The sequence below is a fragment of the Nicotiana tomentosiformis genome, chromosome 11 (genome assembly GCF_000390325.3).
Source record: "Nicotiana tomentosiformis chromosome 11, ASM39032v3, whole genome shotgun sequence".
Classification (NCBI taxonomy): domain Eukaryota; kingdom Viridiplantae; phylum Streptophyta; class Magnoliopsida; order Solanales; family Solanaceae; genus Nicotiana; species Nicotiana tomentosiformis.
This window is the reverse complement of record NC_090822.1, coordinates 115,958,853-115,972,510: the sequence shown is the minus strand read 5'-3', so window position 1 is coordinate 115,972,510 and position 13,658 is coordinate 115,958,853. Positions and strand designations below refer to the sequence as shown.

At 31.2% G+C, this 13,658-nt stretch overlaps 2 protein-coding genes across 2 annotated transcripts; both read right to left on the bottom strand.

The window, feature by feature from the left end:
• Positions 1-502: 502 nt before the first annotated feature.
• Positions 503-1,323, bottom strand: LOC104119078 (zinc finger protein ZAT12-like). The gene has a single exon (XM_009630487.4). The coding sequence runs from the start codon at positions 1,210-1,212 to the stop codon at positions 667-669; it is 546 nt and encodes a 181-aa protein (XP_009628782.1). The 5' UTR covers positions 1,213-1,323; the 3' UTR covers positions 503-666.
• Positions 1,324-12,494: 11,171 nt separating this feature from the next.
• LOC104119077 (zinc finger protein ZAT12-like) lies at positions 12,495-13,316 on the bottom strand. The gene has a single exon (XM_009630486.4). The coding sequence runs from the start codon at positions 13,181-13,183 to the stop codon at positions 12,665-12,667; it is 519 nt and encodes a 172-aa protein (XP_009628781.1). The 5' UTR covers positions 13,184-13,316; the 3' UTR covers positions 12,495-12,664.
• Positions 13,317-13,658: the final 342 nt, after the last annotated feature.

The window sequence follows — 13,658 nt, the reverse complement described above, 5'->3', positions numbered from 1 at the left end:
TATGAACTAAATAATGTAACCAATAAAAAATAAATAACAAAAACCTTATGTGATCTCTTGCTATAGGAAGCCAATGAAAAACACACGACTTTCTGATTTTTGAAATCTCTTTATTTTCTGCTGGAATATGTCAGCTTAGCCCTTTTGCTTCTGTCGCTATCATAGCTCCTGAAGCATTCACCTCCCCAAGATTTATCAGAGTTGGAACAATTCTTTGGCTTTTCCTAACTTTTTATCTTTCCTTGAAGTTATTGATAACTAGTTAATTCATTTTTTGGTGAAATTTCTTTCTACTAGTTATATATCCTTACTATTGTAATAAAAATCTTTTCTAGTTTGAAGCTATAAATGGAAGTCTGCGCGACCACCTCATCCAAAACGCACACTTTAATATGATATCAAAAAGGTTTTGAGTTCTTGCTATATCATATAAACAAATAGTACCACGTACTTGCTTTATGGAAAAAGAATCAGATTGATACGTGAGGGAACATTAAGGACATAAATAAATAGATAAATGATAAATAAATTTATGTTTTGATACCATGTTATGTGAAAGAATCAATGGAAATAAGGAAATATACAAAGGGTACATCTCAAAAAGAATTAACAAATCAACTACATCTTAGCTTCTCCTAATCCTACAAGAACAACAATGGAGGGGACTTAAAAAAAACATCGCAAAATCGGAGATGAAACGGGTGCCGTCGGCCATAGCTTCAAATCAACATCTATATCAGGGGTTAAGTTCAAGTCCAAGCCACAGAAAATTCTCTTGCTGCTATTTGACTTCTTCAACACCGGTATTATCTTCTTTCCGACGACCGGAATCATCGTCTTTCCGGCTACCGTCGAGGTTTTATTGATTTCATCACGATGACGCCTCATGTGTCCACCTAAGGCTTGACCCAAAGAGAACTCCATACCACAAATAGAACATTCATGCATTTTATTCTTTTTGGATTGCACAAGAAACTCTCCGGCTCCGGCGAGTAATTTTGGCCGTTTATGACTTGCACGGTGGCCGCCGAGCGCTTGAAAAGATGGGAACCGTTTATTGCAAGTCTTGCATTCGAAACCATTGTCATAATCTCGATCTGTTGAAGTTGTGTTGTTGTTGTTTAAACGAGACAATAGCATTAAGGCGCAGTTAGCCATGGCTTCTGCTTCCACTTGCATATCGTCTTCTCTGCTTCTTTTAATGGCTGTCATATTGATGGAATCAAGAATGAAGATACAAAGATTTCTTTTTGTATACTAAGTTTGGAACTTTGAGAGAAATGTGAGAACTTAATTAGAAGTAAGAGGTTTATGATACACTTGGGTTGTTTTGCTTCACCTATATATAGGTTTGAGCCCAAGCTTGCACGTTTCTGATAACGTGATGGTTAAGTTAGTCAAACGAAAAAAAGTTAGTCAAAGAAATACAGTTAGTTTACAAGTGGAGGATGTGGTGAGATGGAAATTCATCATTTGAAGTCAGCATTTGGTTATTGCTGACGCGTGTGAATAGGAATTGTAAGAGCGTATACGTTGGATTCGTGGAGGTTTCTAGAACACTTCCACGAGCTTTCATCAATTTGACACTTGCAAACATAGCTCGAAAAAGACAACGTTCTTTTCTCCTCTTCTATTTTAATTAAGGCTTAAAAGGGAAAGGATGGCGTTTTCCGTCTCATTATTGAGTACTTTATTCAGTGGCGGAGCTAGAATTTTTATTAAAAGGTATCAAAATATAAATAATTAGATATATCAAAAAATTAATGGAAGTTAACGTATAATAAATATATATAAAATAAAAAAAATTTATCTAGCAATATAGTATAATTTCCGACGAAGAGGTATCGCTCGACACCTCTTGGTTCAATATGGCTCCGCCACTGTTATGGTAGGTTGTTGCGGTTACTAAATACATTTAGTCCATAATAATTATTGTTTAGAAAATTAAGGTATAATTAATTGCTTTTTTCCCATTTTACTCTTCGATATTAAATGTTCTTAAAAATAAAAATATTGATTATCTATACTAATTTAAAATTGGGAAGCACCAAATTAAAAAGTTAAAAGACAAAATTAAGGAACATAGATAGCTTTTGGGATTGGAACAAAGTGTGCAATTTAGCACTCAATTACAAGCCAAGGCTCACCAGCAGAATGATACAGTGGAATAGCCCCCTCGACAACTCTTTCATTCTCAATACAGACAGCAACAACAAGATTAACGTGGCTAAAGTTGGGGCAGGTGGAATTGTTAGGAGAAGAAACGGAGATATAGTTATGGCCTTTGCCAAACCCATTCAATTCTCAACTAACAATTTTTCAGAGGTACAAGCTGCTTTTTTTGGTGTAGAATGGTGTTGTGCGAACAACATCTTTAATTTTAGCCTTAAATTAGATTCCTTACTAGAAGTTCATATGATTCAGGGAAAGTTAACTCTCCTTGGAATCTTTACAATGATATTGAAGAGATCAAGATAGTGGTAAGAAGTCACAACATACAAAATTCTTACTATTTTAGAGAAGGGAATATGGTGGCAGATGCCTTAGCCAAGCATGCTACCAACCCCAGCCAGCATATCCTATATGTTCAGGAAAGTCAATCTCCTAATGATGCCAGAGGCACTCTGTGAATGGATAAGTTTAATCTCCCTTGTTTTAGAATAAGAGTCGCCAAACACAGAGGTTGATTTTATGAACCACCATGATGTTAGCGCCATATTTCTATCCAGAACTCTACAAGCTGATCCTAGTACACTTAGCTCCTCTAATCCAAATAAAGACTTCATTAAGCTGTCGTAATCTCGATGACAGTTATTGTTATAACACTATAGCTTCTTTAGCTAATAGCAACTTTGTTACATGTTTTATTCTCTTGACTATTGATTGGCTGCGTCCAATCCAAGCACTTCACTTTTCTAGGTAGGCTAATTGGTATTATCGAAGGTAAGGTATTATGTCTTCCTCTTGTTGTATTAAATTTTGAGATTTTAATTGAAGGTAGGGTCAATGCCAAACCCCCCTCCACCACGGGAGGTAAAAACCTTGGTGGATGGTTTTAATAAAAAAAAATGAAGCAAACACTTTGTAATTTTTAAGTTCTCTCTGTTTTCTGCTGGAATTCTCTGTTTTCCCATTATGTTTCTGATTTTTTCTCTTTTTTCTAGTATTGATAAATGTTGTTATCTGTACTGTTATAAAAAAAAATCTCTTCTAGTTTAAAGTTGTGGAAGTGTGCCTGACCGTCTAAAAATTCACACACTTCAACATGATATTAAAGAGGAGATTTTAAGTTTGAGTCCCGCAATATCACGTGCTTATCTCATGAAAAAACCTAAGGGAACATTTTAAGGACATAACTAAGATAAATGATACCATGTTGTGTGAAAGAATAAATGGAATCTATATTCTACTATCTTATAAGAGGGAGTTAGCAAGCACCTGGATAATACGTCTGCCTGGCATCTAAGGGTACTTCTGACATTTCATAGGTTTAGCATGCTTAAGAGAGCTGTTCTCACTGCCTTAATATTTGGACCTTATGAATTACTAAAAAGGAATCACCACTTTTTATTTGAGGGCACATGTTCATTGATTATGGTGGGGTCACTCAGTTTAAAATTGTACAACTGATGTCATAGTAGTGGCGTATTGCTTTTCTATGTTAGTCTAGCGCCCTCCTTTTTTTTAATTTAAAAATTCTTGAATTTAAAACTCAACAATTACGTACAATTATTTCAAAAAAAAAAAAATGGTACACAAAAATTTGTGATCTAATCGTTGTGATTGGATTATCATTAATCGCCAGATTTAACAAGTACCTTAAACTTATATCTCCAAGTCAAAATGATTTTATTAGTATGGCAATTTCTCTGTAACTCAAATAAGAATTATTTTTGTTTTATAAAATTTGAAAAAGAGTAAAATAAAAATAACAACTATTTATTTTTTGAAATAACCAAAATTATTTATTACTAAAGACGTAATTATGAGAGTGAAAGTAAAAATACTAACAGAAAGAGATGCATGCATACATTCATTTAGCTTTTAAAATCGGAGCCAAATTGGAGTATGCTCATTCACCTTTTTAATTTCTTCTCCGAAAAACTGTTTATCCGTCATGTAAATATATGTTGGCCGCAAGCTTGCTTGATTAGAAAATTCGCTAACAACTGAGATGAAGCTTTTATGGCAGAAATATGCAACTGAATGAAGTTCATTATTGATACTTAGGAGAATATGTTGTAGGCATTCCACCGAGATTAATATGTTGAAAATCCTGTTGTAGATATTTCCACTGAATAATTGATATATGGAAACCTTTTGGTCCTTACAATATCTTTTACTGTTCTTGCACATGCCACATTTAATTAAATAATCATGCAAGGCATTGTTTAATAGGGTATTTTTTTACTAAAATATTGTTCTACTATAAGATAGTTGTTCTCTACCACGTCTTGACCAAATACATCCTTATGTTTCTTTAACCCTCAGAACTTTCACCAATAACGGTTAGTATTTACTATTTAGTAATGTCTAATAAGGTGAGGTCCAAAATCATAAAACTAAGTTTTCATATAAAGAAAGATTATTTGAGCTTAAAATTACAATTTGTACGGAGCTGAATCAGAAAGACAAGAATTAAAAAGAGAAGCACAATTTAAAATCTTAAATAACATCACAAATAAGCAGACGTCTTTTTATAAAAGCAAACTGGGCGCCGAGGAATTAAAATGGAAGTGTGGAGCAATAAAGAAGATTTCAATCTTAAGCCATGCCAATTACTAATCAAAATAATTATATGGCATATCAGTATAACCATATACAAAGTCTCATAGGTCTTTATCTCACAATCTCAAACGTTTTCTCTTCGCATGACTGAATGATAAATGTTATGCCTTAGCTCAAGCACAAATAGTCAACATGCACTTCTTTAATTACCTATAAAACTTGTAACTAAAGTAGATCTAATATAACTAAATAAGATCTGGAAATGAGTATATTACTATCAAATACCCAAGAAACTAACCTAGGAATATGAGAAATCAATCACATAAAAAGTAGAACTTTTTTATAAAAACAACGTGTAAAATATACTCATTTTTGAGATTGGGCCCGAGCTAGCCACAAGCCTACCATCATCTAGTCTAGTATATTTATATAAGAGAGGGGCATAGCCCAGTGACGTGGCAAGTCTTACGAGTCGGGATTTGAATTTATCTTTTTTCCTACATTTTCTTATTTTCCCTTCAATTTTTTCAATTTAAGTGCTCTACACCGAAACCTGAAAAGCCGCGTCCTAAATTTTCTTTCTTATCACGCCATACTCATGGGTACCACTATACTAATTCTTTTCTAAGTTATTATCACCCCTTTTTTAATTATTAATTTTTGAGTACGCGCGTTGCACATGTACCTACCTAAATGAACATAATATTTTAGAAAATCACATGAATATAAATCTATAAAATATTATATTTAAAACTAATGAATTTAATTTAAATATTCTAATTTTAGTAAGAACTATCTCGACAAAAAATTACAGTTACCTTTTACGGGTAAAACTTATTGTATTTTAATATCTTGCATGTTGGCTTATGTTTAAATCTCACCAAATTCTAATTTTTTTTAACATGGAAATTTAGGTAATTCTTTTTCTTGATTTGTGTTTGTTTCTCCCGAATGTAGAAAGAAAAAGTTCATAAAAAGGCTAAGGACATAATTTATTTAACTTAAATAAAGTTTATAAGAATGCATGAACTTATATCTAATTTGAGCATTATTACTTTGATAATTCTTTTGACAAAAATCATGCAATAGAAAACGAAGAATTTTATATGATATTTATCATAGTAATTAACACGTCTTTTATGGACTACTGGAAAATAATTTTTTGGATAAAGATCAAATTTGGAATGAAAAATAGTTTTAAAAGTGGATACTCTATTTTATATTTAGTTGTGTTAAATGGTCAAAATTTTATTGTTAATTTGATTCCATTGGATTATGTTCATTAATCTTATTATTATGACAAAAATGAGTGTGTCTTTATTTTAGGACTCCTATATTACATATATTGTTATAATTTTTATATATGCTTCCTTATTTAATCGTATAAGTATTAATTATCATTTAATGATTATTTCATCGTTCAATTTGCATCCTCTCTTCCTAAATTTTATGCTTCAATTTTCCACCATATTTCTTATCTCTTCTCAAAATCGTCAGTACTTTATCTTGGTCTTTCATAATTTGTAAATAAATAAGGTGATATTGGTGGAAAATAAAAATTTTCTTTTTCGTTAGAATCAGAGTAAAATTTGGTATCATCAATGAAAATCATCTTCGGTTTCTTCCCTGTCCCTTCCTCATCACTGCCAACATCTGCTTTACTTGTGAGACGAAGAATTGTCCAATATACTGACTTCTATTCAAATTGAAATTTATTTAGCAAAAAAATTCTTTTGCAAACACGATTATTCAATGAAATTCCACTAATAAAAAATTGTTTATAAAATCTTAGTTAATTATAAAGTGTTAAATCTTTGGAAGGATTTTTTAAGATAAAATTTAATTTTAAATCCTAAATATTAAAATTTTCAAAATCCTAGATATTACAACATATAGTTCATGTCGTTATCACTGGAAGTTCGAAACCAAAAACTAAGTTGGAGCCAAATAACCATGCTTCCAAAGATTAAAAAATCCAAGAGCTTTAGGTTTTGGGAAACTTAATCTTGCGAGTAGGGGTTGGACTCCTCAATGATAGAAGTAGATGGGACTTAAGCGTCAAGATAAATGTTTAAAACCAATAAGATAGGGAAGCAGATAAGAAACTTACAACAAACATCAGTCTTCATAATTCGTTATATGAATAAGAAAATTTAGAACTATACACATAAGTGCAATTAAGACAAACATGCTCGATTGATCCAAACACCGAATAATTGTGGCTGCGTCCCTTGCATATTAGTTTTGTGGGGATAATATGGTGGAGTTAGTAATATTGCTATTATTAATTAACTTTTTATGATAAAGAATAAAGACTCCTAGAAGTAGGAACTCTAAGGCGTAGGTTTCCTACTTTGAATATTTTTGGTGTTCTTTTCTTTTACAAATATGGTATATCACATAGTGCAAATAAGAAAAATTTAATACATAAAATTTATTTTATTTTAAAAGCCTATAAATTAGGAAAGTAATTAAATGACTATTCTTAAATATTAAAAAAATAATTAAATTACTATTTTATCCAATGCGAACTTTATTTTAAAATGATAAAAAAGACGAACGACATTTCGCTAAGGGCATTCGTACTTTTAATATAACTAGTCTCTATGTTCGTGCGTCGCACGAGAAATGCGTATTGAAAATAATAAACAATAATCTCAAATAATATTGTTTACCTTCTCAAGGTTAGTTACATAATTAAAAAGATACCTGAAAATTTCGAGTGTGCATATTTTTAAGGGTAAACACATGTAAAAGTGGATACTCTATTTCATATTTAGCTGCGCCTAATAGTCAAAATTTTGTTGTTAATTTGATTACTTTGGATTATGTTCATTAATTTTATTATTATGACTAGAATGAGAGTGTCTTTATTTTTGGACTCCTATATTAAATATATTGCTATAATCTTTTTATATACTTTCTTATTTAATTATATAAGTATTAAATATTATTTAATGAGTATCCACTGTTCAATTTGAGTTAAATATTATAAATATTTTAAATTGGATACTTGTGTTAAAGTGGACTTATTTCTAGATTTTGAGTATCTAATATTGAGTAACTTATATATGAAAATTGGATCGTATCTAAATTTCTTTTTCATATTCATATTTTTAGAATAATATACTTGCTCCGTTCCATTTTATATTGCACATTTTTTTAGTTCGTTAAAAAAAGAATGACATATTTTATATTTAAATATATTTTAATTATAAACTTATCATTTTACCTTTAATGAGATGATATTTAGAGAATATTTTTGTCGTTCAACATTTAGCTTGCTAATATTCATGTGATTATAATAACTATCATGTTTCAGTTTTTCACATATCATATTCAGTTCAGCATGAGATCCTAACCGGAACCTGCAATAATAAAGCCAATTTTATCGTATATTAATTATCAAATTTATTTTTTAAACTGCAAACTGTATAAATCAAGGTTAGCAAACTCCGTAACAACTAAATATAGAATATTAAAGTTAGAATGACAACATATCAATAATAAACCTTGTTTTCATATACCAATTGCAAGAAATCACTTACTATGTTTACGCAGACCATACAACAGCCATGTCAGAAATTTAGTGCCAAAGCTCAAAACTCATAACCCTCTGAAACGATGAAGTTAGTGCTTTTTGAGAAAGAATCTAATTTGTGTAATTATAGGTTTACGAATAGAAGGTCAAAGTAGATTAGTATTAGAAGTTCATATAAGTTCATGTTAGCTAAAATTTTAGTTAAATTCAACGTCTACTGTTAGGCAAAGTCAACATATTACTATTTTATCCAACATGGGATTATCTTTATAACAAATAATTTAATGCTTTAAGGGTATAAAAGTCCGTTAATATTTTGGGGTCGTTCAATATTTAGGGTAAAATATTCGTGTTTATATATATATATATATATATATATATATATATATATATATATATATATATATATATATAGAGAGAGAGAGAGAGAGAGAGAGAGAGAGAGAGAGAGAGAGAGATATTTTCTCTTTCTAAATTATCTCTATTAGTTAGTTTACAATTTGCACACCCGTCTTTGTTACTCTTTTTTGCCGCATACACAGACTCTGAACCAAGGTTAGTATTTTAAATTTTATGCTCTTATATTTGTGTTTTTCTTTAAAACATTTTATGGCCTTATATTACAAGTTTTTTTTGTTACTATTTTTTGCCGCATGTACGCCGAATCTGATCAAGGTTAGTATTTTAAATTTGATGCTCTTATATTTGAGTTTTTTTTTTTTACAAAAATATTTCATGGTCTTATATTACAAGTTTGTTGGAAAAACATAACTATCAATCGGCATCTATTATATCAACGTCCTAAATTGTTGATGCTTCACATCCGTTATATCAACATCTCGAATTGTTGATGCCCTTGTGGTTGTATTTTGGTTTTGAGTATGTACAATACCGGAGCAAGTACGTGCATGTATCTATTTTACTATGCTCTTCCTCCATGGTGGAGTGTTATATCAAAGATAATATAAAAAGTTGTGATGTTCATGGAAAATAAATGGTAAACCCTCAAAAGTGATCGCTTTGTAATTAAAAAACTATGAGCAAAATGTTAATCAGTATCTATATTGCATGAGAAGGACCATAAGACATAAGTAAAATTGCGTCTTTATGTAATGAAAGGCTTCTTCAACAGTAAGAATATGTAGTGCCTCCAGAACCAACTCTGTTGTAACTTAACAACTTCTTCTATTCTTTTTTTTTTCACACAAAATCTTTCTAATTTCAAATTTTTATTTTGTTGTTTTTTATTTTCAATCGGTTTCTGAGATTTGCTAACCATGAGAAAAATTATGTGAAGAAGGATTATAAAAACTTGAAAGCTCTCAGGAATCAAACGCTCTCGGAATAGATGTTTTGTAATTGGTAATCATGAACTCAATTGTAATGTTTCTTCAAATTCTCACATGCACAACATTGAAGTTGTATCATGGTCTTCTCAAATTTTCTCTTTACATTTCTTAAATATACTGGCTTTGCAATACTTGAGGGTGGTAATGAGATATATACTACTCTCTTACTCATTTTTTTTTGGTGTATTAGGATATATATTTCTCGGGAGTAGTATTTCAGCACCAACTTTCCCCCTTTGTCCATGTCTTATCTCCTTCATTTGTTTAATAATTTTATTATCCGTTGCTAAATTTGTGCAATTTTTTGGGGCTAGCCAATTTTCGGATTGATAATTAAAAAATAATCAGCGTGAGCAAAGTCATTAAAAAATAATCACTATTTTGCTGCAATACGGATAGTTCCAGCATAATATACTGGAGATTGGTGCACATGTGTATGAACTTCCAGCATATTATGCTGGACCAATATATTATGCTGGAACTCCAGTATATTATGCTGGAAGTTCACATGTAAAAAACTTGAACTCCAGTATATTATGCGGGAATATTTTCCGAATTTTGAACAGTGTTTTCGTTCAAATTTATCTTTACATGAAAATTAGCTAAATTTCGATTACTTTTGAAATTGTGACTATTTTTCAATTATTACTTGTAAATCTGGCTATTTTTTCGATGCACATCGTATACAATGTGAATGTACAATGTGAACTCCAGTATACAGCGTGAATGTACAGTTTTATTCAATTGTATTGAACCAAATTTTATGATATCTGTGGTTCTGTATCAGACCAGGTAAGGCGGAAGCTATACTCTAGGGCCTAGAAAATAGGTATCAATAAATATTGCACCTATTAAATTGTTTCAATTGGGCTGGTGTGTCCTTCGTTTTGTTGCTTGTATTCATCACAAATATCCCATCTCATTACATGCAAAACTCATTGCCATTTTCATTTACTTACTTCTGTACCTTTGTTTGAAATTTTCTTCCCACGTTATCTGATTAATATGCACAATAATTCATACTAATCTCTATGCTTCATCTTATTTTTAATATAATTTTGTGCATTACATATGTATTGAACCACCTCTAACTTGATCTTTTATTGTTCTATTGTAATAGAGTACCATTTTCTTTCCGAGTTAAATGGTAATATAGATGATTGGACTGCAGCGATTCGAGTACTTTATCAGACGTGAAACTCCGTCAATGTAAGAAAACAGGGTGAACTGATTAGTTTACACATAATTTTCTTAGATGAGACGGTAGTTTGATTTTTCTGATCATGTTTCTTCTTTTATACCGTATATGTTTTGTAAGCTTTAATGACTTTTTTACTTCTTTTTTTCTCGGTCATGACATGTAGTCCGCCGTTATTATACATTTGTAGTTCACTATTATGTATTCTATTGGTTTTATATATTTGTTGCTGCATTAGTATGACTCTGAACAAGTTACTGCAATCATATTGTGATATAGTTATTTACGTGAAGAAAATAATGAAAAGAAAAGTACCAATTCTCTTGTTTTCTTTTTTATTTCACAAGTAAACTTAGTGCACCCAACTATTGTAATACCGTAATTAATTGCATGCAATTCTAGGACCAAATGATACTTTTAAGACCAACGCTATTTTTCGAGCTATTTTGCACCTCAAATACGCGTTCAATAAACTCATAGTGTCGTGGCCCGACAACAACCCAATCATTCGATGGCAGATGAATTTGGGATGTGGATAAGTTGTCAACAACTAATTTTTTATTTTCACCTGCTAACATATTACTATATTTGCCGTACAAAAAAATTATCTGGAAAAGAAATAGAAAAAAATAACAATCTTGAAGTTTGACTCCTACTTCACTAGATGATAAAACTGTAAATACTATCTTCAGTTTTCAGAAGCTCTGATCTAGGGCTGGGCATATACAGAGTATAACCGATAGCCCAAACCGATAAAATACTGTTGGGTTATTGATGTCGGGTTAATGGGTAAATAGTTTGATAACGGTTTAATATTATTTGACTATTGGGTTATCGGTTCGGATCTCAGTTTGCCCAATTTATTAACGGTTTAACCAATAACCCAATAAGCTTTAACAAATTTATAATTTTACCTACTAAGTATATAAAGTCACCTTACGGTTTCATTCAATTATTCTCTCAATTCTCTCGACAGTTACTCTTTATCTTCAGACCTTAATCCTTAGTGTAAGTTTTAAATTTTTCTGAATTTCTCATCTTAATTCTTTGGTTAAGATTTTTAATTTTAAACTTTAAAGAATTAATTGTTCAAATTTTTAGTTTTTCTATTTGTTTCTTTTGTTGCACTGATTCTTTAGTATTTACAAGATTATGATTTTATTATTTTTTTTGTGAATTATGCCCATCGCAGTGAGATAATTAGTAAGATTAGATTGTCGAATGTCTTATTCCTTATTCCTACTAACTTATAACTTTGAAAATTGAGATCATTCATTGAGATTTTCAAATACAAAAAAAGTTTTCTTTTCTAAAAATGAAATTTAACCTTTTTTTTAAGCGCAAAAATTCAGTTCCTTTCTCTCAACAATACGATCACGATTTCTATTAAAAGAAGATGAAATTTTTGGATATTTTTTATTCTTATTGGGTAAACCGATAACCGAACCGATAAGGATCGATAACCGACAAACCGATACCCGATATTTTATCGGTTCGGTTATTGGTTTAGCATATTTATAAACCGATAACCGATATACTGAACCAATAATATTCACATCGAACCGAACCGACCGATACCCGCACCTACTCTGATCTATCCAAAGAAGAATTAGTTCACGTAAATTAAGAATTTTAATAAAATTAGTATTCTTCTAAGTGTATAAATTATCAAACTCCATTTTGGAAAAACAAATCCAATTAGGTCTTATAAGTAACTTGATTTGCTTAGTTATCTTTTATACAACCGCGCAAAGTGCGGCATATTCAGGAAATATACAAGGGCAGAAGCCGAAAAAAATTAGCAAATCAATTTCTGCTAATCCTAAAAGGTTAACTACGAAAAGGGACTTAAATAAAGATTCTCAAAACAGGAGATAAAACTGGTGCCGTCGGCCATAACTTCAGTTCAACATCTACATCAGGGGTTAAGTTCAAGTCCAAGCCGCAGAAAATTCTCTTGCTGCTATTTGACTTCTTCAACATCGGAATCATCGTCTTTCCGGCTGCCGCTGAAGTATTATTAATTTCATCACGGTGACGTCTCATGTGACCACCTAAAGCTTGACCCAAAGAAAACTCCATACCACAAATAGAACATTCATGCATTTTATTCTTTTTTGATTGCACAAGAAATTCTCCGGCAAGTAATCTTGGCCGTTTATGACTTGCACGGTGGCCGCCAAGAGCTTGAAAAGATGGAAAGCGTTTATTGCAAGTGTTGCATTCGAAATCATTGTGATAATCTCGATCTGTTGAAGTCGTGTTGTTGTTGTTGTTTAAACGAGACAATAGCATTAAGGCACAGTTAGCCATGGCTTCTGCTTCCACTTGCCTGTCCTCTTCTCTGCTTCTTTTAATGCCAGTCATGTTGTATTGAAAAATTAATTCAAAGTTATAATATGAAATCAAGAACAAAAATACAAAGAGTTTCTTGTATACTAAGTTTGAAACTTTGAAAGAAATGTGAGAACTTAGAAGTAAGAGGATATATGATACACTTGGGTTGGTTTTGCTTCACATATATAGGTTTGAGTTAAAGCTTGTTTCTGACTTTTGCGTGTTTCACAAATGCATGACAGTTTTAGGACTATTTAATAGTAGTATTGTTGTTTTAATTTTCCTTGTTGGTTAAGTTTAGTCAACAAAATGGCCGGTATTCTAAAAGTGAATAAAAATAGACCGCGTTTTGTCAATCATGTGGATTAAGGAATTTTTCGGGTCATGTGATGCGAGCGGAAGGAAAGAAAGAAGAAAAGTAAGAGAGAGTTTTTATTTTTATTAATGTTGGGTTCTTTGAGGTTTCTAGAACACTTCCTACAGCTTTCATATGGTTTTTGACGAA